At 42.6% G+C, this 25,570-nt stretch overlaps 1 protein-coding gene across 1 annotated transcript in view; it reads left to right on the forward strand.

The window, feature by feature from the left end:
* The first annotated feature begins 1,768 nt into the window (after positions 1-1,768).
* The window catches only part of F9 (coagulation factor IX), a 46,867-nt gene continuing 23,065 nt past the window's right edge, over positions 1,769-25,570 (forward strand). Inside the window, exons 1-4 of the mRNA XM_044682466.1 lie at positions 1,769-1,847; positions 9,513-9,676; positions 10,634-10,658; positions 16,869-16,982. Of these exons, the coding sequence (XP_044538401.1) occupies positions 1,781-1,847; positions 9,513-9,676; positions 10,634-10,658; positions 16,869-16,982 (370 nt within the window). The 5' untranslated portion in view covers positions 1,769-1,780. The remainder of the gene's footprint in view (positions 1,848-9,512; positions 9,677-10,633; positions 10,659-16,868; positions 16,983-25,570) is intronic.

Below are 25,570 nucleotides of genomic sequence, written 5' to 3' on the forward strand. Positions count from 1 at the left end.
TATCGCATTTGTACTATTTGCATTGGCATCATCTCTCCACTTTTCCATCCCTTCAAGTGCATTGGCCTTCATCAGCAAACTCTCTTGCTTGAATTGGAGGCAGGGGAACATTAGATATCTCTCACTGCCCTTGAGAAATAGTTCACTTGGCCCAGTCTTAAACAAAGAGCAAATATACCCATGAACCACTGAGGAGGTTTGCTCACACCTTTAGGAATGGGGGACCTGACAGCCACAACCCAGCCATTTCCCTTCCCACCCCTTGAGCATGGCTTGGAATCCTGTATGCTGCCATGAAAGGAGGCCTGAATATGGTCACAGGACCTGGCTACAGACCTCAGCTATCACTGAAGTGCAGGGGAGCCAGGCATCAGTTGAAGTTATGCCTCCATTTAGGAGAGCATTGATCCATCAAAGCACCTAATAATTCGTTGACTCTCATAGGATCCCTGATTTAAAAGGTGAAAGAAGATACCAGAGAGGTCTTCTACTCCAACATCCTCATCTGATAGAGGAGGAAATTAAGGCCCACAGAGTTGAAGTAACTTGCCTATGGTCATATAGGAAGAATCAAAGTGAAATCTGAGCCCAGGTCCTCACATTCCCATTCCACATTTCCTCATAGTCACTTAAAGCTAGAAGGAACTTGTCCAAAGTCATATTTTGGATTGTAAAGAAAATGGAAGGAAGGGAGAGGAAGGGTGAAGCTGAGGATTTCTGATTCATGAATGCTCTTGTCACTTCATCGCATTGCCTCATCAAAGAGTGGCATCTACTTGCCATTTGACCTTGGGAAACTTCAACTACCCAGATCCTTCCTTTTCTCGCCTGTCAAATGGGGATAATTGTCTCTACCTTGGATCTTCTAGACTAGTAATGGGCAAACTTTTTAAAGAGGGGGCCAAAGGAAAGGAAATGCTTGTCTGTCAGTCTGTTTCTAAGGCAATTCTTTCAAAGTTTCATTGTATTGTATCCTACTCACTGTATTCATCAGATTAGGAATAATGTCACACGGCCAGAGAGAACATTTCAGGAGGCCTGAATCTGGCCTGCAGGCTGTAGTTTGCCCATCACTACTCTAGATTACAGTAAAATAGCATTCTAGTCTGGGAGTCCAGAAATCTGCCTCCACCATTGGGCAAGACTTTTCATGTTTCTGAGCTTCCCCCCCTTTAAGTTGAAAGCAAGGGGAAGACAAAATAATGTTTAACATACTTCTGTGTGGGCAGCCTAACTCATCTCACAGGATAGTAGTGAGAGCCAGGTAGATAATGGGAAGGTACTCTCTAGAGGAAGACTGCTCAATGTGGGAACCCTTAAGGGGAGAGGACAATACTGAAGACACACACAAAAATGAGCTGCTAAGGGAAAAATTTCAGGCATTGCAATGTCCCTTCCAGAACCCCTAGATTATACCTCCGCCCATTGATTAGCTATGAGCTGGCTTCAGGCAGTAGAAGGGTTGGGAGGAGAAACTCGTTGGAATATGGAGGCCAAACCTCATGATGCTTCCTCCTAGGATCTCCAATCCCTGCATTTTCTTGCTATTCACAGTATTCTCCTCTTCAGGCTTGGAGAACAGTGGCAAATCAAGTAAGTCCATCATGACCATTGCATACCCTTCCTTCTCTACCCTAACAGGCTGGAGGCCAAATCCAAGAGCCCAGAAGTTTTAACTATTTACCAGAAGCAAATACATCTTCATCTGTACTTTGGAACCATCTTTGAGCTTCCCTACTTGCACAATCAACAGGCAAAGGTTGTGTGCTGCTGTCTGAACATGACTGGCCTCCTGTTCCTCCTGATCATCTGCTGTTCAGGGTATCTTTTTGGTGCTGAAGGCGCAGGTTAGTGTCTTATTCCATTTCTTTTGGCCACAAGTATAAATGAACATGTAGGGGTCCTTCCTACTATTTGGTGAGGATGCTGGAGCCAGTCAATGAGATAAAAAATCCACCGAGGTCTCATGTGGCCTGGTAGATTCTGGCTTCTCCTGTTGTCATGGCTCTGTTATTCCTTTGTTTAGATCCTTTCTGGATATATAGAAAATTTCATGATTCTGCTACAAGTCTCATGGATATTTCAAGCTTGAGTAGACCTTAAGAATCATGTAGCCAAATTCTCTCAAGTGATGGAAGTAGAAACCAAGGCCTGGGGAGGGAGAGGTCAGGGTATAGTGGAAAGAGTTTTAGATTTGGAGTCAGAATTCCTAGGTTTAAGTCTTAGCTGTGTCACTGCCATATTGTATGGCCTTAGGTAACTCCTGTTCCTTCACTGGGCCTCAGTTTCCACCTTTATCAAATAAGGAGGTTGAACTAGATGATCTCTAAAGTTACTTCCAGCTCAAATATTCTAAAATTCTGAAACTTGCCTCAGGACCCCAAGTTGTCTGTCTCTTTTACTTAGGCTTGGGCCTTGGAAACAAGATGCCCCTTACCTTTCAATTCAATGACCAAGTATTAATCACCTACTCAGTGTCAGGCTCTGTGCTAAGTTCTGAGGATATAAAAAAGAGGCAAAAGATACTCTTTGCCCTCAAGGAGCTTCCAATAAGATGGATTCTCTGTTATCTCCTAAATAGAAAAATATTACAAGTGAGGAAACAGGGCACATAATCATTGATCTAGAGTTGAAAGGGACCATAGGGGACCATCTAGTCCAATTCCCTTTTTTAACAGAGATTCAATGACTTGCCTAAGGTCATACTGGCAGTAATTCTCAGGGACAGGATTTTAATTTAGATTTTGGCTTCCAATTTCAGAATCAGTGCTCTTTCTATCATATCATGTTGCATACAAAAAAAGAGGAGACGGAACCTCTCAGGTTAAGTGACTTACTCAGAGTCACAAAGCTAGTAACGGAGATGACAATAAGGCCAAGGTCTTCCTGGTTCCAATCCTGTATCTAACCACTATTATACACTGTTTCTGAGATCTAAACAGGGAATGGTCAGAACATGGGAAAAGCACTAATCTATCAAGGGTTACCTACATTTTGGCATCTAACAATGATTGACATTTATTAGAGCTTTAACGTTTATGCAACACTTCACCTAATATGATTGCACTTGAGTTTTGCAACAACTCTGAGATACACTACCTGTGTAATACTTTGGGCAATTAACTTCAACTCCCTGAGGTTCAGTTTCCTCATCTGTAAAATGACTGGCTTGGAGTAGATGACCCGTGGAGTACTTTCTAGCTCTAGAGCTATAAGAAGTTTCTGCATGTATTAAAAAAAAATCTTTACTTTCTGTCTTAGTAAGAACTTTCAGACAGAAGGGCAAAGGCCAGACAAATGGGGTGAAGTGACTTGCCCAGGGTCATCTAGTTAGGAAGTGTCCGAGACCAGATTTGAACCCAGGACCTCCTGACTCCAGGCCTGACACTCTATCCAGTGAGCCACCTAGCTGCTCCTCTATAATAACATACATGAGATATTATTCTCATCAAAAGCTCTAAAGGAGAGTTTTCTTGTTTCTAACAGTCACTAGTGCTACTCTTCCATCCCCACCTACTCTATATTCATTTCGCTTTAATTATCTGAACACATGCTATTCTCAATCCAATCAACTATAAGCTCCATGAAGTTGGAGGCCATTGTATTTCTATATTTGCATCTCCAGCATCTAGCAAAGCGCCTGATACATTGTTGATAGTTTGGCAAATGTTTGCTGAATTGAACAGAACCTTGAAGATGAGGAAACCAAAGCAAAGAAGTGAAAATACATGGCCAAGGTCCCAAAACCAAAAGCAGGATTGGAACCCAGGTCTCCCAGATCCCAAGCCCATCTATCTCCTAGACGCTTTTCCTGTGGTGTCCCCAAACAATTAGGAGAGGCCAAAGTCATACATGCCGACCGGCTGTACACAGTTTACAGACAAACCCCATCCACCTTTCCAACTTATCCAAGGTAATTGAAAGGTGAACAGCTCCAAAAGGAAGGTCTAATTGCCTGCTACTATTTTAAGAATCTATCTTTTTCACTTGGAGTTTGCAGGTTGCCGTACGGCCATTTAACTTTTCATTAGAGCATCCGGATTTATCAGCCAACCCTATCGCTACAGTCACAGCTAGAAAGGAAGGCCTTTATCTGTCTCTAAGCTCTTAGAGTTGATATTTTAGGACTCTTTGTACTCAATAGAGATCTCATGGGGACGGAAGCAAGACTAAGAAGTGACTTCGGAGTTGGAGCATATTTTTACAGGGATATTGGCAAGACAGCGTGTGATCAATGCAGGAAAGAGAAGACAAGAAGCCAGGCCATTCAAGGATTTGGTAGAAAGAGTTACAGGCTTGTAATCAATGACCCTCAGAAAATAATTGTTAAGCACCTACTTAGTATCTATTTATTTATTTTATTGACAGGGCTAGAGGGAAGCTTACAAGTCATCTGGTTCAAGCCACACAATTTACAGATGTGAAAATGAGGCTCAGAGAGGGGAAGTGATTTAAATAAAGTCATTGCCTGCACACAGCTGGTAGATGAACCAGAATTCTAGCCCAGGACTTTTGAGTCACTCTTTTCTTCCAGGCACTGCATGTGAAGAGACAAGATGAAACCAGACCCTAACTTCCAGGGGTTATATATTACCTGTATGCATATTAGCCAGAGCAGGGCAGTTTGAGAAGGGAAAGAGAGATAGCAGAGGGAATGAGGGATGACTTCCTGGAGGAGGGGGGCAATTGATAGGAGATAGGAATAAAGAGTAAATGCCTTCCAGGTATGTAGGATAGCCAATGCTAAGATAGCATGAATATAGAATCAGTCTTTTAATTTTATTCTATTTATGTCTTTTATGTTTGTATGTGATTCCCCCTAAGTAACAGATTGTAGTGTTTCATTTGGAGGTGGAGGTAAAATATCAACTTTATGGACATTAGCAAGTTGGGCTGTAACAGAGAGTACTAGAAAGGGAGAAATGTGAAGTCTGGGACAACAGGTTGGACCCTCCATGGAGGACTTTAAGTACTATGCTGAGGAATTTGTATTATACCCTAGAGGAAGGAGGGAGCCACCAAAGATGTTTGAGCAGGGGAGCAGCACATTCAGATGTGTGCCTTAGAAACATTATTTTAGTAGCTATGTAGGAGGATAGATTGGAGAGGGGAAAGGATAGAAATGGAAGACCACATAGAAGGCTGTTGCATTGGTCTGAGTGAGAAATAAAGAGAGACAAATCTAAGGTGGTGGCTCTGTGTGAGGGGAGAAAAGGAGATGAATGAAAAAAGATGTTGGGATGAGAAAGAACTGACAAGATTTTGCAATTAATTGGAAATCGATGGAGGAGAGGGAAGGCTTGAAGATGGTGACTGGAAGGGGATATTTGAAGAAGGGAAAAGTTGAAGGGGAAAATTATGAGTTACATTTCAGTCAGGTTGAATGTGAGATGCCCAAAGGATCTTCAGGCAAAAACGTCTAGATGTCAGTTGGCAATAAGGGATAAATGATAAGGAGAGAGATTAGACTTGGATAAGGAACTTTAGGAGTCATCCAAATAGAGAAGATCACTGAATTCATGGGAGCTTATGAGAGAGAGGGAGGTAGGAGGGAGAGAGGAGGAAGAAGAGGAAAATAATGATGGTGGTGCTGGTGAAGGAGGGAACCCAAGCACAGAAACTTGGGGACATGGACAAAGGGAGATGGATTGTGGTTGACGATCTAGGAAAGGAAATCAAGAAGGAACAGACAGACAAATAGAAGAACAAGGAGAGAGTAGTGTCATGAAAACCAAGTAGGTTGCTCATTGGGTTGAGAGCCAGGCCTAGAGACGGGAGGTCCTGGGTTCAAATCTGGTTTCAGACACTTCCTAGTTGTGTGACCCTGGGCAAGTCACTTGACCCCCATTGCCTAGTCCCTAATACTCTTCTGTGTTGGAACCAATACACAGTATTGATTCTAAGACAGAAGGTAAGGGTTTAAAAAAAGGGCAAACAGGAAGAAGGAGGTGGTTAACAGTTTCAAAAGTTATAGAGAGATCAAGAATGAGACCTGTTTGGGGGTATCATATTTAGCAGGTAACAGATCACCAGAGATCACCTTAGAAGCACAGTTTCTGTCAAATGGTAATGTCCAAGGATCAACAAAAGAGTAGGAAGGGAGAGAATAGAGACAATGGGAACCAGTAAAATTGGGGGAGAGAAAGCTAAGAGCTGAGGATTGTCATACAGGGTTGTCTTACCTTTATTAATGAAGGTATTATTACACTAATTCTGATTGGCCCTAGAGGCAAAAGTATGGCCAAAGGGTGGAAATTCTAGGGAAGTAGATTTCAGTCAAATATATCAAACAAATACCTTCGAGAAGCTTTAAAATGGAATGGAAAATCTTGTGAGGTTGAGTTCTCCATCACTGGAGAACTTCAAAAGCAGGCCAGCTGCAAAAGATTTTGTAGAGGTCATTCATGTTCAAGGTAGTAGTTCAGACTAGGTGCCTTTTGAGACCTCTTCCAGCTCTGGTTCTATTATTCTATGATCCCTTCTTCCTTTCTATGAATGTTTGATTAAACTTATGTTTCTGTGGATGACAGATTTAAATATTGTCACATCAAATTGGAATATTGGAATCAATAGAGTAGAGTAAGCCTAATCAACATGGTCTTTTCTGAGAGGTACATCAACTGGTAGCTATGGTGTTAAGGGTCCCACAACCTCTGACATTGGCCTGCCTACAAGACTAGGAATGGACTCTGGTGATGGCAAGGATGAAGCTACTGCTGACATTATTCCACCGAGTTTTTGCTACCTGGCCCTTTGGTGGATTTTGTACCAAAGACCTCAAGTACTTTAGATCCCAATGTCCAATAGTATCTTCCTTTCCCCAGAGAGGCATATAACACCAACAGAGGAATGAACCTCCAGAGAGCTTCAACATTCTGTCCCAGCAAGGGTGTCAATGTAGCTCTGGCACTCTGTTACATTCTAAAATATACAAATAAATTCCCACAATGCAATGAGATGGACCAAAATGAGGCCAGAGGCCTAGTCTCTCCTTGCTTTCTTCTTCCAACAGGTAGCCTCAGAGTGAGAGAGATATTGGTACCCTCCTTTGGGCTACTGTAAGTGGCAACATCCTTCCAATTCTGTGGTCCACTGTCCCACTCCCTGAATTGTGACAACAGTTAGAGCTCAAATAAGGAATCTCAAAATATCTTGGAAAGGTCATCTAGTGGACAGATTCTAGCCTTTTCAGATGCTTTCTTCTTAGGAAGAACTAGGGTCTCACCCCCAGGTATCTTCTAGAGTTCAAGATGTTAATTAAATGTATTTTTAACTCCCCATATCCTCCCTAGATATGGTCTTCTTCTGATGCCTTACTGAGATGTGTAATGGGGCACAAAGAAGAGGACAAACTCAAGCTCTGGTTGGGTTTGCCAACCCAAAAATGATTCTAGTATGATCCCAGGGATGCCAGTGGACTATGTGTCTTATCTAGGGATCAAATCAATTCAACGAATATTTATTAAGCACTTATTATGTACCAGGCACTGTGCAAGGTACTGGGGGACAAAAACAAAAAGATGGCACTTGATCTGAGCCCAGAAGATAGCTAGGGATTCCAAGCAGCAGAGATGAGAAGGGAGCTCATTTCAGGCAGGGCAAAAAGCCTGTGCAAAGGCTGGGAGGTGGGAGTTGATGAGGAACAAATAATCCAGTTTGGCTAGAACATAGATCAAATGAACAGGAGTAGTATTCTGGAGTAAAGTTCTGGAAAGAGTAAAGTTCTAGAGTCAAATTGTGAAGAGTTTTAAATACCAAGTGTGGGAATTTTTATTTTATCCTAGAAGTAATAGGGAGCAACTGATATTTGTTGAGCACAGAAGTGGCATGGTTAGATCTGTGTTATATGAAATATCAACTGGGTAACTGCACAGAGGATGAATTGGAAAGGGGCCCAATCTATTCCCATCGAGAGAGGACTGGGCCAGTAGACAATGAATTGTTCCGGCCACAACTCATGCAATCCATTTATTAAAAAGATCATAATAAGTGACTATGGTGATAGCACTCACAGCAAGGAAATTTTTGTGTCTTGATGTCTCAACATCTATCCAAGTCTCAGTTCTTAACTAAGAGTTAAATGTACTAAGAATAACGAGACCAAAGTATGATAGTTCCTAAGCCTAGAAGACTGCTCAGGAAATCCCAATGCAGGGAACCTTCTCCACCTAAAGGCCAATATTGACAAGAAAGACAAGGGCCTGATCTGCAGTTGAAACTCCACCAAGCATCTCTCCTTTTTCATTTCAAAACTGTGTGGCCAGAATATTAGGGTCACTGCTTTCCAAAAAGACAAAATGATCTTCCTACTTTCCAGATCTGACCATATCATCCTCAAACTGCGGTGGCTCCCTATCACCTTCAGGATAAAATATTTTTTAAATTGGCATTCAAAGCCTTTTACAACCAACCTCTCCCCACCCGTTGCCTTTCGAGTCTCCTTATACCTTCTGCCCACTATATACAGTGAAAATGGTCTCCTTGCTGATGTTTAAACAATAAAGTCCATCTTTTAACTTGGGATTTTCATTAATGTAAGAAATAAAATGGATATAAAAGGATAGATTTAAAAATATTATGGTTTTAAAGGATTTATTGGAAGTCTTTAGAAAAATGAAGCCATGTGCCATACTAAGAGTCATTTTGAAGGACCCGCAATTACCTCCTCCTCCCATCCTTGCTCCGCTCCATAGGCAGAAAAGAGGAAGTAACAATCCTTTACTCACTATTGATCCTTCTGTTTACATTATTATGTAACTGTCTTACATCACCACGTAAGACAGGGAGCCAGTTGGATCTTGGGAAATGTAGTTTGAAAGAGCTCTAAATATCCACAAGAAGTTTAGATCAGGGACCTCAAAATTAGTTCAAGGACTCCCAAATTTCCAATATCACACTAGATGGGTCTGGACTGTTCTCCCTCCTCACTTCTGTCTCCTGGTTTCCTTCAAGTCTCAGCTAGAATTTCATTTTCTATAAGAAGTCTTCCCCAGTCCATTTCAAAGGGAATGCCTTCCTTCTGCTGAATCTTTCTAATTTATCCTCTGTATAGCATGTTTGTGTACACTGTAGTTGTTTGCATGACTCCACCCACATTAGATTATAAGCTCCTTGGACAAATGTACCATTTTTTGCCTTTCTGTGTATAAGTGGTGCCTAGTACAATGTTGGCTCAATGACTGATTTCAGCTCACTGGATTGCTCTCTTCAAGGAGATAAGCAAGGATTTGATGTGTGATAATTTAAGGATTTCTTTTTAACCCCAGGCTGAAAAAAATCTGGGAGTCTCTTAGTACTACAAAGGCCCTGATTCAAAGAAAAACTGAATTAAAATTCCCAAAGATGGGCCTCTAGGTTTCCCATGGGAAGGGCCTCCTCCTGGGTCCTGTTTGAGCATCAATGGCAAATTAGCTTGGGGCTCATCTGGACTGAAAAGAAAGCCATTCTTGGACTACTCTTTCCTGACCTTGATTATCTTACACCTATCGTATGTTTATTGGTTTTAATTTCAGTTTTTCTTGACCATGAAAATGCCACCAAGATTCTTAATCGACCAAAGAGGTATAACTCGGGTAAACTGGAAGAATTCGTTCAAGGAAACCTTGAAAGGGAATGCAAAGAAGAAAAATGTGATTTTGAAGAAGCTCGAGAAGTTTTTGAAAACACAGAAAAGGCAGTAAGTATTTCCCACTAGCATCTTCTTCCCATTCTTCATCATGGTTTGCAGTTGCTCTTAGGTTCTCACAGTAGAACAGGAGCTCTGGCAGATCCCAACAAAGCGGAAAGGCTTTGGAGAGGGGTGATGATATGACCATATCTGACTGTAGAGAAGCAGCTTAGTAAAAGTAGGGAGAGAGACTCCTTGCTGTATGGTTGGCCAACAAATAAAGGACTGGAGAGGAAGGGTAGGGCCACCACAACTCACAAAAGCATCTTTAAAAGGGGTTGCAACCTATGCTGGGGGAAGGAATTGATGAAAGCACACATCTGTGCAAATGAGGGAGAAGAAAACAGTTGAATAACCCACATACCAGGGCAATGTAGATGATGGAATATGATGGATTTTGAATATGATTGATTACTTTGGACATAAGAAAGACAACCATATTTCAAAACATTTTTTAAGTTCACCAGTCATGATCTCAAAGAAAAGACAATGAAATCTACTTTGCCAGGGGTGTCCTAGTAAATGTTTACCAGATTTGGGAAAAGAAAAATGTGTGCACAACAAACCTTTACATTTAATCTCTTTTGAAACATTTTTTAGTCACTTTCTTGAGTCTAAGTAGATCAACAAAAGAGCAAATCGAGATCTGATTTGTAGCGTTTGATGATTTCCAAAGTATAAATTGAGGAACTGGTTCTCAAGATCTGGGATGATCTAGCTCCAGCTTATGTCCCCCACCTCCAATTCACAGGTTAGAATTATATACATTGTTAGATATAGTCACTATTGCAGCAATCATTTTGCATAAATGATTTTCTTTATTACATGAGAGGGATCCATTCCATTTGAGGAATATATCCAGCAATGAATATAATTTGAAAGGTAAAGGCATTGATAAAAGTTGTTTTAAATTGATAAGTGGCATCACCATTCATTTTCTTCTATTGTTTTCTTTTTTCTTACTAGAGTGAATTTTGGAATCAGTATGTGGGTAAGTATTGATTTCATTTCACTGTAAATAGATGTGACATCCATAAATGGTATCTGTCAAAAGGGATTGTGAATCATCAGCCTCATTCATGCTCTGACCCGGGTTTTGAGGCCCAGGCGCTTCCAGGAAGTCTTCTGAGGCCTGGGACAGTGGCATCTGGCCAGATCATTTTGCATACATCTCACTTAATCCTGGTCAGATGGGTGTGTATTATTATCCCCTTTTACAGATGAGGAAGCTAAATTCAGAGGAGTGGGATCACATAGGTAGAAAATGAGGAAGGTAGAAGGTAGAACACTTTTGCCCTAAAGTCCCATGTTTTTTTTTAACTCTGACCTTGCTACATCCCCTCCTAGCTACCATTGCAACCTAGGCAAAGAGAAGGGGGAACGGGAGGGGATGGCCATCACAAAGTCGACATTGCCATTCCTTGTCCAGTTTGCTAGCAATACCGTCAACTAACTGTATGTAATGTACATTGTAGAATAATGTACAAAATATAAATAAGCATTTATTAAATGCCTACTCTGTGGGCAGCGAGGTGGAATAGCGGATAGAGTGCTAGAGCTGGAGTGAGAAAGACTCCTCTTCCAGAATTCAAATTCTGCTTCAGATACTTATAAACTGTGTGACCCTGGGCAAGTCACTTAAACCTGTTTGCCTCAGTGTCCTTATCTGTAAGATGAGCTGAAGAAGGAAATGGCAAAGCACCCCAGTATCTTTGCCAAGGAAACCTCATGGGGAGGTCACAAAGAATAGAACCTGGCTGAGAAAACAATTCGACTATGTACCAGGCACTGTGCTAAGCCCTAGCATAGAAAGAAAGACAAAAGGCATTCCTATTCTCTAGGACCTCACAGTTGAATGGGGGGAAATCACATAAAAATGAGCAATATGCAAACAAACTAAAGACAGAATCAAAAGAAAATAATCAATCTGAGGAAGGCACTAGAAGCGGGGACTTTAGCTGGGATTTAAAGGAGGTCTGGAAGCAGAGCTGAGGAGGAAGAGCCTTCCAGAAGTGCGGGGCAGCCAGAGTAAGGCCCAGAGTCAACGGATGGAGTAGCTTGTTCATGGAACAACAAGAAAGCCAGTGTCCCTGGATTGAAGAGCTCCTGCGAGAGATGGGGAAGGGGTTGACTATGGATGTTGCAAAGTTTCCATTGGAGGAGTAGGTTGAACCCCTTATAGATGGGTACAGCAGCTAAGTGGTAGAGAATAGGGAATTGGACTTAGGAGTCTCAAAGACCCGAGTTCCAAAGTTCCCTCAGATTCTGATTAGTTGTAGACTTGAGCAAGTCACTTAGAGTGTAGGTCACAGCTTCCTCGACTATAAAATGGAGTTAAAGTATAACCCTTACCTCAAAGGGTTATCGTCAAGACCAAATAAAAAGAGAGCTTTGCAAACATCCAAGTGCTCGCTCTCATTACAATTGTTATTTCTCATATGGGCATGGGCTTTCCCTTTAACCAAGGGAAGCCAAGGCCCTCACTCAAATGCAAAGCCTCAAGGCCTCAGGACTCAGGAGCCCTGCCTTAGACACACACCTAGGAGCTGTGGGACTTTGAGCTGGATCCTTCACGTCTTGCCATTTCAGGTTTCCTTCGCACTTCATGGAGCAGTAGATAGAGAGGGTTCTTGCTCCGGTTCTGTCATTCATTGATTAGTTGGGTGATCCTGTACTACCCTTGGCAGGTAGGGAGTGACCTTGAGTCCTGCCTCAACTACTTACCAGCTAGGTAACCTTGGCCAGGTCAATGAATCTCTTTTAGCCTCAGTTTGACCATCTGTAAAACTGAAGTAGAACTTGACAAAAGCAGACATTTGAGTAGCACTTTGCACCTTTCCTAGAACACATTATACGCATTTCATTGGAGCTTTAGCACAACCCTATGAGTTAGGTGCTACAGGTATTAATTAGCTCCATTTCACATATGAAGAAACCGAGGATCAGAGAAGACAAAGTGGCCTCACCCTGGTCACACAAGTCCTAAGGGCCAGAGATCAAATCTGAATTCAGATGTTGTCTCCAAGACCAGCACTGCACGCCGCACCCCTGATGTCTGAATCACTCCCAAAGCTGTAGTGAGGAACAAAGGAGAGCATGTATGCAAAGCATTTGGAGATTGTAAGGAAGATTTGGGTTCTGGTTCTGCCTCTGACACCTACTAACTATATGACCAACCTCTCTTCTTTTTTTATTTATTTTTAATTTTTCCATGGTTCCATGATTCAGGTTCTTTCCCTCCCCTCCTCCCAGCCCCCTCCCATAGCCAACAGGTAATTCCACTGGGTTTTACATGTGACCAACCTCTCAGTACCACCAAGCAACTGATTCTCTAAGATAGACTTTACGTTACAGTTAACTTCTCCACTCATGGAGGGATATCTCCCACTGGGAGTTCCTTACACCAATGAAAACAGATGTCCAGTCCCTATCCTTATCCCAATTCCAGAGGCAACATTGTGTAGTGAAGAGAGAGATGGCCTCAGAGGCAGGGAGAACTGGGTTCAAGGACCACCTCTGAAACATAGTGTCTGCCTAACCCTCAACAAATCGTTTCATCTCTCAGTGTCCCCAGCCAACTGTCTAAGACTAGACATTTCAGGGCAAGTGGTAGAGGGAATTTTCTCACCTGGGAGTTCTCTCTAGCAATGTCAACACTAGTCTAGTCCCTATTCCCATTAGTATTAGGCACCCTCTTTGCCCAGCTCACTTTCCTCCTCTGTGAAATGAAGTGACCAGGCAAGCCAAGCTCCAAGGTCCCTTCCAGCTCTGACCCTCCATGACTCCATGACTATCTGGAATCCAAACATGTTTTTTTCAATAAAGACCAACTTAGCAGCCCTCAAAATGAATGTCTCCCTTGGCATGAGCTGTCCCCCTGTCTTCTTTGATCCCTCTTAACCCTTAGCTCTGCCTAACCCTTTAGCAAACCCCAACAAGCCCTCAAAGGAAGACTGAAGGCAACAGGAAGTGACACTGGCTGCCAGGCTCTATTTCAGCCAACGAGTAGCTGCAGAGCTGGCTCCAAGCCCAGGCCCTTCAGTGCAACATCCTCAATCATTCGGAGGAGGCAGCCCGCAATGGAAAGTGCTAGCACAGTTTGTGTGGAAACAAGTGCCCAACATTAGCCAGAGCCAGTGCTCGCATGCAATCAAAAGAAATTAGAGTGTTTATGCAAACACGCTTTGGGACAAGCAACATGGGAGAATGTGGGCACATAATGGGGGTGAGTAGGTTTCCCTGAGGAAAGAATGATAGTTCATGTTGGGTCCACAGAGATTGGGCTAGCATCTGAGCAAGAAGGGCCACTGGGCAACAGTGCTACCACCAGCATGGCATCAGGAGCCATATGCAAAAGGCATAGAGATGAAAAGTAAAATATGGGTTAAGAACCCAGGGTAAATTGGGGGAGCAACATGTAATAGAGCTGAAAAGGCAGGGGATAGACTAGAGAAGTCCTTGAATGGCAGGCACAAGTTTGCACTTTCCTTGGCAGGAAATGGGAAAGCTCTGAAGATTTTTCAGCTGAGTTTTTCAATGCCAAGAACAAAAGGGGAAAGACCTGGGCAAATCACAACTGTCTATGCCTCAGGCTCCTCAGCAGTAAAATGACAGGGGTGGACTAGATAGTGTCTGGGGTCCCTTCCAGCTCTAGACCTATGATCCTAAGTACGACAAGCTCTGGGCAAATCCCTTCTCCCTTATGGTAAAGAGATTAGACTAGATAAATTCTCAGGATTCTTCTGGCTTGAGATTTCAATCAGTCTCCTCCTTTGTAAAGTGAGGAGGTTGGACAAAATGTTCTGTAAAGTCCTTCCAGGGGTAAAGCCATGATATTATAATCCTATGACTTATAAAGGAACAATAAAGGTACAAGTAGGTCATAAAGTCCTAGGGTAACAGCAATGGGAATAGAGGAGGCAGAGGAGAGAGGTGCTTGGCAGGGGAACAGGGAGAGGAAAGCTATAATACCCAGTAACTGAATGGATACAAAAAATGGCACTGAAGGAAGACTCCAAGATAATCCAATGTTTTGGCCATAGAAGAGTCTACATAAAAGGATGCTAGAGATGAAAATAGTTGAACCAGAAGGAAGAGTAGGTTTAGGAAGAAAAATAATGAGCTTAGTCTGGGACATAAGTTTGATATGTCGCCAAGACATCTTCATGGAGACGTTCTATAGGCATTTGGAAGTCTGGGTTTGAAATTCGGAAGAAGGGTCAGGGCTGGAAACCAATTGGGAAATGCCCAACTAAAGGGTGGTAGGTAAAGCCAATAGGAGCAGATGAGATTGCTGAAGGAGAGAACGTAGGGGAAAATGAAAGTTGAGAGGAAACCTCGGAGTCCCACCTATATCGTGGAGTTGAGGAAAAAAGCATGTAGCTAATGAAGGATACAAAAAAAATAGTTGGAGAGGCAAATGGAGACTAGGTCAATGAGATGGTTCAGAAACTAAGAGAGAAGAGAATTTACAGAAGGAGGGATGCAAAATGCTGAGGAGAGATCAAGGAAGATGGGGCCAGAAAAAGACCAGAGGATTTGACTATTAGACCTTTAGTGGCCTTCAAAAGAACACTCAGAATAACGGTGAAGGCAAAAGCCACTTTGCAATGGTTTAATGAGTTGGGGATAATGAGAATAGACATTTAGCAATAAATAGGAAGAAAGAGATGGGACAAGTAGCAGGATAAAATAGAAGGATCAAGGGAAGATTTTTTAGAACTAGAGAGAATCAAACATGTTTGTAGACTGACAGGAACGAGCCAGTGTAAAGGGAGAGATTCAATATGTATGAAGAAGGAGGGATGGTTGTTAGAGCAGGGACCTAGAGAAAGGAGGGGGGATTTGGGATTGAGGGCATAGGTAGAGAGATTGGCCTCACTAAGAGTGGGAATATATATTCTGTGACTAGAAAGAAGGAGAGAGGAGGAGGTAAGGATTCTTAATTTTGAGGAATGGTAGCTACCCTTTTGCTGATAAACTACTCTGCTCCTAGCCAAAGTGATTCCTTACTGGACAGACAGATATCATCTGAAGCCTTCCTATCTTGGTAGCAGCTGCAAGAGATTGTGCAACTCTGGTGTACTCTTCAAGAATTCAAGACTATCCACCTCCAGGGTAGGATGAGGCATGAGAAAAGGATATTGGAAGAATATGAAACAAGCTCTAACCAGATTTCTTGTCATTATGCTTCCTCCATCATCTTCATTTACTCCTTACACCTTTCTTACTATCAACATCTTTATATCCGTGGAAAGACCTTAAGTCTCAAGCAAATGAAAGTCTATTGTGGCAAACCTATGGAACACATACCAGATGGGGCACTCAGAGCCTTCTCTGTGGACACGCCTGCCATCGCCCTAATACAGAGTTCACCAGAGTTCATTCCTAGAAAGCCAGAGGGATGCTGGGCCAGACTGCTCCCCTCTCCTTCTCCATGCACGCCTGAGGACATCACTCACTCCTCTTAAAGCTTCTCTGTCACTGGTCTAGGCGAAGGCACTGTGAGCAATCACTACAAGATAAGCGGCACTGTATAAAAGATGTGGCACTGGATTCAGTCTCAGAACACCAGAGGAAGATCTAGGTATGGAAGAGGAGATCTTGATATTCTATAACAGGGGTCAGCAACTTATGGCTCTCGAGCCATATCTGGCTCCACCTCCTGACTGGCCAGTCCGGGCAGAGCCCCAGGATGTGCCCCAGGGGGCCCTTCAGCCCCCTCCCCATATTCCAGCGCCTTCCGCCTCCATCCTCCTCCTTCCGCAGGCTTTTATGGCTCTCACAGCCAAAAAGGTTGCCGACCGTTGCTCTATAAGATCAAATATAAGTCCTTTCTGCATCCCTTACAGTATAAATAAAGCCTTGTGAACCAGAAAACTTGTAAGAAGATCTGGTGGCTACCTTTGGGAAAGTGTCAGATACTGAAGTATCCCTCCTATAACATTCTGCTTTCATCCTCAGGATACATACAGTTCAAATTCAGTGCTTTTCTACCCTTTATGCATTAGGGAGTTCTCCTAGAAGCTCCCAAAATGTTAAAATTATTAATGCCTGAGGATAACTAGCTTATATTTCATGTCACCATTTCTGTCCTGATGCTGACTAGAAGCTCATCTCCTCTCCGTACTTGGGAGCCTGAGGGGTAGAAGTAGGTTCTGTGGGCAGCTTCTCTGGTAATTCAGTTCTTTCTATCTCAAAGACGGTAACCAGTGCGAGTCCAATCCCTGCTTAAATGGAGGTGTATGCAAGGATGCAACAAAAGCCTACGAGTGCTGGTGCCGAGGTGGATATGAAGGAAAGAACTGTGAAATAGGTAAGTCAATACTGTCCAGAATTGATTCCTATTGAAAAACTGCTCAACACACAAAATGGGCAAATACAACATTTTAAGTCTCAGGATGTTGGGTTTTTCTTCACAATATATCTGCTTTCTGAAACATTTGTTTCATTCGTAATTGTTATGAGCTAATTGTCCCCACATTGTCATTATGGGGATACACAATGACTCAGCGTCTATACCTAGGCCAGCAAGGCAGCATTAGAAGTGACAAAGAAACATAGCTCTCTAATTGCCTGTAGGCTACCTCTCCAGATCAACCACAGCACAGAAGAGGGAGATAACTGAAAGATGACTATTAGGATGGCCTTAGAAGAATGGATTGTCAATTCAGTTCAACTCGATTCAATAAACATTTATTAGATGCCTACTGTGTGCAAGGCACTTCAGAGATGATGATACTCCAATGGAGTTTCAGTCTCTTTAATTCAGAAATTTCCTCTAAAGATGCAAACTGCAACTCATGCATGCCTATACATTATGCCTAACTCTCCTCCAGGTCTTCCCATAAGTTCACTATGCAGGGTTGGGGGGAAGAATACACTCAGTCTTCCAGAGGACCCTCTTTGCATTCTCTTGACATCATAAAGATATTAATGGAGCCCTCAGGTGGTCATCCTTCACTCTTGCCTGGTGACCAGCCCATCTTCTTATTCTCTCATACATCTCTCTGATGACATACATCCTTTAGAATACTTTCCTGTGTAATTCCTTGCTAGTTATGGATTATTGCCGGCTGCTGCCTATCATGCACTTCTCCATGGAGCTAGGGATGCAAAGCCAAAAATGAGAAGTAGCTAAGCCCTCAAGAAGCTTACCTATAAATCATTTCAATCCAACCCAACCAGAATTTGTGCTGTGCTTGCTTTCTCTGTGCCAGGCACTGTGATAGGTGCTAGGGATACCAAGACAACAATGCTGCCATTGAAGAGCTTATGGCTTAATTGGGTTCTTCTGGAGGTCCCTCTCTACTGAGAACAGAGCATCTAATGGATTGGGTGTCTTTAAACTCTTATTTGTGTCTTCGTAACAACTCTAAGACAGAAGTGTAAGGGCTAGGCAAATGGAGTTAAGTGACTTGCCCAGGGTCACACAGCTAGAAAGTGTCTGAGGCCAGGTCCTCTTGACTCTAGGCCTGGCACTCTATCTACTGTGCCACCTAGTTCCTCCTTCTGATGAATGGGGCTCTGATAATTCCCTCCTTCTGAAGTCATAGAAAGGGCCAAGGGGAACTGCTTTTTCAGACAAATTTCATAACCCTACATTCAGTTGGCTATGATTATATATAACTAGGGAAACTAATTTCTGGATTCCAACCAGGTGGACCAGTAGTGCCCAATTTCCTATACAAGACCTTGTCCCCAAACCATTTTGCCCAGTCTTTACATGGATAAAACCAATCTAGTCATCTGTACTTCACCAATATAATTATGTATAGGGAAGCTTGCCCCTGGAATCATAGGACTAGGATTCTTATCCCATCTCAGATGCTTAATGCCTGTATCATTCAGAACAAGTCTGGACAAGTTCCCTTGACTGAGCCTCAGTTTCCTCAACTGTAAAAGGAGGAATTGAATTGGATGGTTTCTGAGGTCCCTTCCAAATCCATATATAGGATCCTGAGTTCCTTTCATTCTATGATCATTACCAACTACCTTCTTCTACAACCCCTTGTGTAAATGAAATTAACTCTAGCCCATTCATAGTCAAAAATCTACGTACCCCAGGCATCTAGATTATGTCATCCCCACCTCCCTCAGGAGTAGGGGAAATAGTTAATCACACGTGACAATAAGTATCAAATCAAGAACAAGGGACTGCCCTTTGGGCAGTCCAAATCAGTGTAGAGGCTGCCATTTGTCCACTTGAATTAGAGGTGGACCCCCAGGAAGTGACAAGAGATAGTATCTCTTTAAATATGTGGGTTACAACCTGGTAAAAAAGAGTTCCAGCTTTGGACTTGGTGCTGAAGGTGCTCAGCTGAGACCTCAGAATGCTTCTACTCTGAATTGTCACGTGGGTAAGTTAGGCTGACTTCCTTGGCCTACCTTGGCGTTTCCAAACTCTGCCTTAAGTAGGCTTATAGCCTCTCTGATTTCTAAGGTCTTGTGGCTTGTAACCTAGTTTAATTAGTCTTTTAACCCTCTCCAGGCCTGGACTGGCCTCTCCTCTCTCTATTTCCCTACCTTTTATCTTCCTAATTGTAAATGAAGTACCTTAAACCGGATCCTGACTTGGGTCTATTTTAATTATGGAATCAATCTGAATTGTTGATTCCTGGCGACCACATTTTAAATATATATCTATAAAATACCTAAAATCTCCCTCTTACACCCTTCAACCTGAGTTGATAAGATAGATAATTCTATCCTGAAAAGCTATTTCCTGAGCCCTGGGAGATGGTCTAATCCAATCAAAACCATGAGTTCCTCAGCTCAATGTTTACCATCTCTAGATGAAGCTGGGATAGTGCTTATGAAAGGAATCTGGTACTCATAAACAATTCTCTTTCTTCTACACAACTGAAATAGAAGAAAGAGAAGGGATGTTGGCCCCTTTGCTTGCATTAACATCACAAGCATCCTGGCTCCAATAGAGGAATACAGCATTAGTAGGTCTAAGATGAGCAGACATAAGAAACCAAACAAGCTTGAATGCCAACATGGAGGTGGTCCTTGTTTGTGTGGGGAGCAGAACCAAACCAGGGGCCACAGTCAACCATAAACATGCCAAGACATCCATTCCAAAGGAAAGCATTACCTGGACATCATCTGTCCTTGAGCCATGCCCTCCCTCGCCCCCAGATGAAAAGGAATTTAGCAAATAGAAAGTGATAAGAAGAAGGGATGAAGGACAAGAAATGCCAGCTGGTCGAGATCTTGACACTGGTTCTCTGAACCCAAGCTCTGAGCTCATTCTTTCAGTATTAAGAGCTACTTAATTCTCCACTGGTAGAAAACACATTCAGGTCTTATTTATTTGTGTGTTTGTTTGTTTATTGGTTGGGGGATGGGGGAGGGGGAAGCTCAATCTCTTCACATTCTAGCTGGCAGCACTCATATCTACCCTAGAATTGCCCAGCCTAATGTGGCTTCCCTTAAGGTAGAAACAAGAAGAAATCTTTGAAGTAGTTACTTATTATCAGCTTAAATAATGAAAGCCTAGGAGCTGAGGGAATAACCCAATTACACATTCAATAAAGAAAGCATAATTGAAACTGGTCCCTAGCATTAAATATTCCTAAATGACTTTATCGTTTCAAAAAAACTTTGGGGGCTCAGGGGAAAGCCAGTGTAATTGCTGGCTCTCCTGGGGCCTGCAGCTGGTCCAGGCTCATTGGCACATGGAACTCCAGCCTGACTCACAATAGAGGAAGGGTCTGTTCCCCTCAGCTCAGCAAGTTACAAGTTTGGAGGGTTTTCATTTTCATTTTTTTTACTTTGAAATTTTGTTTTTGTTCTGAACTTTTAGCAAACAGCAAGGGAAATAGTCATTTCCTTACCCAAAGTAGAACTGAAAAAGAGAATTGTATATGAAACTGTGAATCACTGGGATTTATAGCTGGCTTTTCCTTTTAAATATGGAATAAATTCGACATGTAATTCTGAAATCTGCCCTGCTTGTTTGGGATTCTTTCTGGCCTTCTCTTCTCTATCCATTTTTAAATGCTTCAATGACCTGCTTTCCTTTTGATTCTTTTTTTTTTCGGTGGGGGGAGGGATGGGAAGGAACCACCTCCTACCCTCACTCTTAACTGAAAAACAAATCAACGTTTACAACAAATAGTCAAGCAAAATAAATTCCCACTTTGGCTATATCTGAAAAAGGTACGACTTTTTCTTCTTCTTGAGTCCATCACCTCTGGTTGGAGGTTTTATAAAGGAGTTGAAAAGGAGCAAGTCATCACTGGGCCTCAGCTTCCTCACCTGTATAATAAAGAAGTTGGATTTATGGCCTCTTCTAGCCCCAAGTCCATCTAGTACTTTTTACAAAATAATAATAAAAGCCTATCTAGGGCAGCTGGGTAGCTCAGTGGATTGAGAGCCAGGCCTAGAGATACGAGGTCCTAGGTTCAAATCCGGCCTCAGACACTTCCCAGCTGTGTGACCCTGGGCAAGTCACTTGACCCCCATTGCCCACCCTTACCACTCTTCCACCTATGAGCTAATACACAGAAGTTAAGGGTTTAAAAACCAAAAAAAAAGCCTATCTACCAGATCCACAGAAGTATAGAGATAAATCTATTTTTATCTAGCTTAACTAAAGCAGGAACGGATTGACTTTCTTGATTTCCCCTTCCCACCTCCTTCTGGGCCTCTGCTCCCTCTCTGCAAAGAACAATGCAAGGAAGGACTTTGATTACTGCTGTACCCTAGCCAGTAGATCCACAGGAATACAGACTGTGAGAGTTGAAAGGGATCTGAGAGATAATCTACTTCAATCCCTTCATAGAAGAAATCCAAGCTCTTTAACTCAGTTTCTTGGAGAATGGAAATGACTTGCCCAAAAATCAGAGGGTCATGGATTTAGTCTTAGAAGGACATGAGAAAACATCTAGAGACTATATTCTAATCCAATCCCTTTATTTTGTAGTTGAAGAAATCAAGGCCCAGCTCAGTTCAGAGACTTGCCCAAGGTCATATGGCTAGCCAGAAGCAGAACTGGGATTCAACCAGTCTAGTGTCCATCACTACTTTATGGGCTTTCCTGCCCCCCTGCCACCACCTTCCTTTCAAGGGTATAGAGCTCATAATACCTCAACAAGAGGTAGATATTTATAACACACAGACAGATGAATACTTCTTTCCCATGTGCCGTTTCTTTTTCAAATGTAGACTCTTCTACATGTTGTGGGGTGGAGAGAAGAGGGATTCAGGAAGATGGAGAGGAGATGTAGGGAGATTCTCTGAATAACAACAATGAACTTCAAGGTGACTCCATTGGCCAGAAAGACTTTCTGTTAACATTGTCAGGGAGGAATGAGAACCAGATGACAGGAAGGTAGAAACGGGAACCATAATGTTGGTTGTAGGTAAAAGTGACTGGGATTAGGCAGAGGCATCTTGTGTTAATGTGGGGGAGGGAAACACCACGAAGGACAGTATTTTGATATGTTTGAAAGGTGAGCTCTTCTAGAATCACAGAATGTCATTGATAACGGGCCTGACATAGCTTCTTCTCCCCCTGCCTCAGTTTACAGAGAAGGAAATTGAGGGCCAACAAAGAGATTGGTCCCAGGTTATACAACTCAATCAACCAATCAAAAAGTATTGAATAAATGGCTACTACATGCCAGGCACTGTGCTGAATTCTGGGGCTACAAATATATTGAATGAAACAAATCCCACTTTCAAAGAGTTTATGTCCTTATGGGGGAGACAATGAGTACATAAAGAATAAATAAAAAGAAAATAAGTAGAAATACAAAACAGTTAAAGATAACATAGCCCAGAAAAGAAGGTGCTAGCAGTTGAAGAGACCAGGCAATACTTCATGTAGAAAGTGACTTTTGAGCTGTCTTGAAGGAACAAAGGGATTCTGTGAAGTGGAGAAGAGGAAAGAAGGCATTTCAGCAAGAACAGCCAGTGCAAAGGCATGGCAGTGGGAGATAGAGTATTATGTATAAGAAACAGAAAAAAGGCCAGCTGGGCTGGATTGAAGAGTACTAGAGAAGGTGGTAGTGTGGAAAAAGGCTACAACTATAAGATGAGCCTTAGGATGTGAAAATCTTTAGAGCACAGAGGAACCTACAGTTGATTTTAGGAGCAACAGGGAGTCAATGGAGGTAAGAGAGAAGGGAAGTAACATAGTTAGATCTGCACTTCAGGAAAGGAACTTTTTTGTGGTAGTATGGTATAGATCAGTGATGGGCCAGATGCGGCCCCTGAAATGTTCTATGGGGCTGCTCGACATTATTCCTAATCTGATGAATACAATGAGTAGGATACAATACGATGAAACTTGGAAAGAGTTGCCTTAGAAACAGTCTGACAGATGAGCATTTCCTTTCCTTCGGCCCCCTCTTTAAAAAGTTTGCCCATCACTGCTCTAGATGAATGGGAAGAGAAAGAGGCTTCAGGCAGGAAGACTGATCGAAAGACTTGCAATAACTAGAGAGAGCTTGAACTAAGGTGAAAGCTCTATTAGTAGAACAAGGGTAGGAATTCAGAAATGTTTGTGGGGTAGAAATGGCAACCTTTGGTAACTGAATATGTGGGATAAGGGAGGGTAAAGGAAGGAAGAGACTGAGGTTAAGAACTTAGGAGACTAGAAAGTTTAGAAAGTTAGCCGTGTTTGCGGACACTAGACTGGTTGAATTCCTGCTCTGCTACTGGCTAGCTGTATGACCTCGGGCAAGTCTCTGAACCAAGCTGAGCTTTAGAAGGAAAGAGAGAAGTTTTGCAGAAGGGTGGTTTTAGGGGGAAGGACAATCGAGTTCTGTTTCAGACATGTTGACATTGAGTTATCTCTGGGACTTTAGTCTGAAATGTCCAATAAGTAATTAATGACGTAGGACTGGAACTCAGGGAAGAAATTAACCTAGGCTTGGATATAGAGATTGGGCAGTCAACTGCATTTTATCATTCAGTCATCATTCAGTCACGTCCAATCTTCATAGACTCCATTTAGGGTTTTCTTGGCAGAGATATTGGAGTGCCATTTCCTTCTCTAGATCATTAGATGAGGAAATGGTGGCCAATAGGGTTAAGCAACTTGCTCAGAGTCCCACAGCCAATAAGTGCCTCAGGTTAGATTTGAACTCGGGAAGATGTGCCATCTAATTGCCCCTCCATAGAGATGCCAATTAAAGCCATAGGAAATAGGGAGGTCACTAAAAGAGAGACTAACAAGAAAGAAGGATAAGGAACCCGGGACAGAGGCTGGGGTGGGGTGAACTGTGTGATATGGATGACGAACCAGTAAAGAACACTGAGAAGGAGCCGTCAGGTAGAACAAGAACCAGGAGAAAGCAGGGCCATGATAGAAAAAAGAAGAAGAATTGGGCTGGAGGAAAAAAAGTGGTCAATAGGGCTGAATGCAGCAGTTGTATAAATGAAGAAGGATGAAGACTAATAAAAAGACTGTCAGATTTGGCAAATACAAGAACACTAGCCATTTTGAAGAGAGCAATTTCAGTTGAGTGATGATGAAACAAGATTGTAAAGGGTTGAGGAATGAGGGAGAGGAGACATAGAGGCAGCAGATGTAGACAGCTTTTTAGAGGATCTTTGGCTAAGGAAGATACGAGAGAGATAGAGTGATAGCTTGAGGTGGTAGTCAAGTCTAGAGATTTTTTTTTCTTTTTGTAAGTTTGGGGGAGACTTGAAAATGATTGACATCAATAGAAAGGAGCCAGTACATAAGAAAAGGATAAAGATTAAAGGGGAGTGGTGGTCACTGAAGTCACTATCTTCTAGAGAAGACAGAAGCAAACAGGATAAGAGCTTATGGAGAGAGGTTGACCTACGTCTATGTTGGCAAACCTATGGTATGCATGCTGGAGGGGCCTGCTCCCTTTACCCTTTCCACACACACCTGAGGACATTTCTCCCATTACCTACTCTGCCCAGTAGCCCAATGGGAGCACTTCCTCCCTCCTCTGTCTGGGGTAAGGTGAGGGTTCACATGCGATGTGAGGGTTGCCACTTGGGCACTTGATCTCTAAAAGGTTAGCCATCACTGGCCTAGGCAAAGAGAAAGGTCACCGCATTGTCAGAGACTGGGGGAAAGAAGAGAGTAGAGGATAATATCAGAGGGATTTGAGATCAAGAAAAAGAGCTTAGAGGAAGCTCACATCTAATGGGCTCATTTTTTCAGGAAAATAAGAAGGACCCTTAGCCAACAAAATTGGGAAGCATTGTGTGTGAGGCTTGAGGAAGGAAGAGAGAGGAGGTTTGGAATAGCTTTTGTGGGGATTAAATTAGGGAATCAATCAGGGAAGAGGAACTGCACTGAGGGCCCAATTGAGCTTAAAGAAAATGAATTCATACAGTACCAAGCCAGCACAATTGGGTGATTTCCTCTATCTCCATTCAACAGTCTATGAGTAGGAGTAGAGAAAGTGAATGGTAGAAGCAACCCTAAACTGAGATTAGCCACCTGAATGGTGATGGGACAAAGATGCAAGGAATTTGAGAAGAGAGGACAATGTAGAGTTCACTTGGCTAATTACAGAGTAAAGCTGGGAGAGTGAGGCAAGAGAAACAGTAACAGCCTAAGAACTATGGAGAAGAGAGATCAGAGGCCTCTGAGGAGGAGAAATGTTAAAATGCATAGGAACAGAATACTTGTGGATAATGGTAGGATCTACTGTGGCTCATGTATGGCTGAGGTGAGTAAAAGCCTAGATCATGGGATTTAAGGAGATTAAGGAATTAGGAGATGGCCACATCTGTGCTGTGGATGATTAAATCCCCTGCTGTAAGGGCTGGAGATGGGGCAAGGAATATGATGAGTGCTTGATTAAGAAAGGAAGGAAAGCAACAACAACAACACTACTACTAATAATAATAATAAAGGAAGGAGATGGGGCAGCTGGGTGACTCAGTGGATAGAGAGTCAAG

The sequence above is a fragment of the Gracilinanus agilis genome, chromosome X (assembly GCF_016433145.1).
Source record: "Gracilinanus agilis isolate LMUSP501 chromosome X, AgileGrace, whole genome shotgun sequence".
Classification (NCBI taxonomy): Eukaryota; Metazoa; Chordata; class Mammalia; order Didelphimorphia; family Didelphidae; genus Gracilinanus; species Gracilinanus agilis.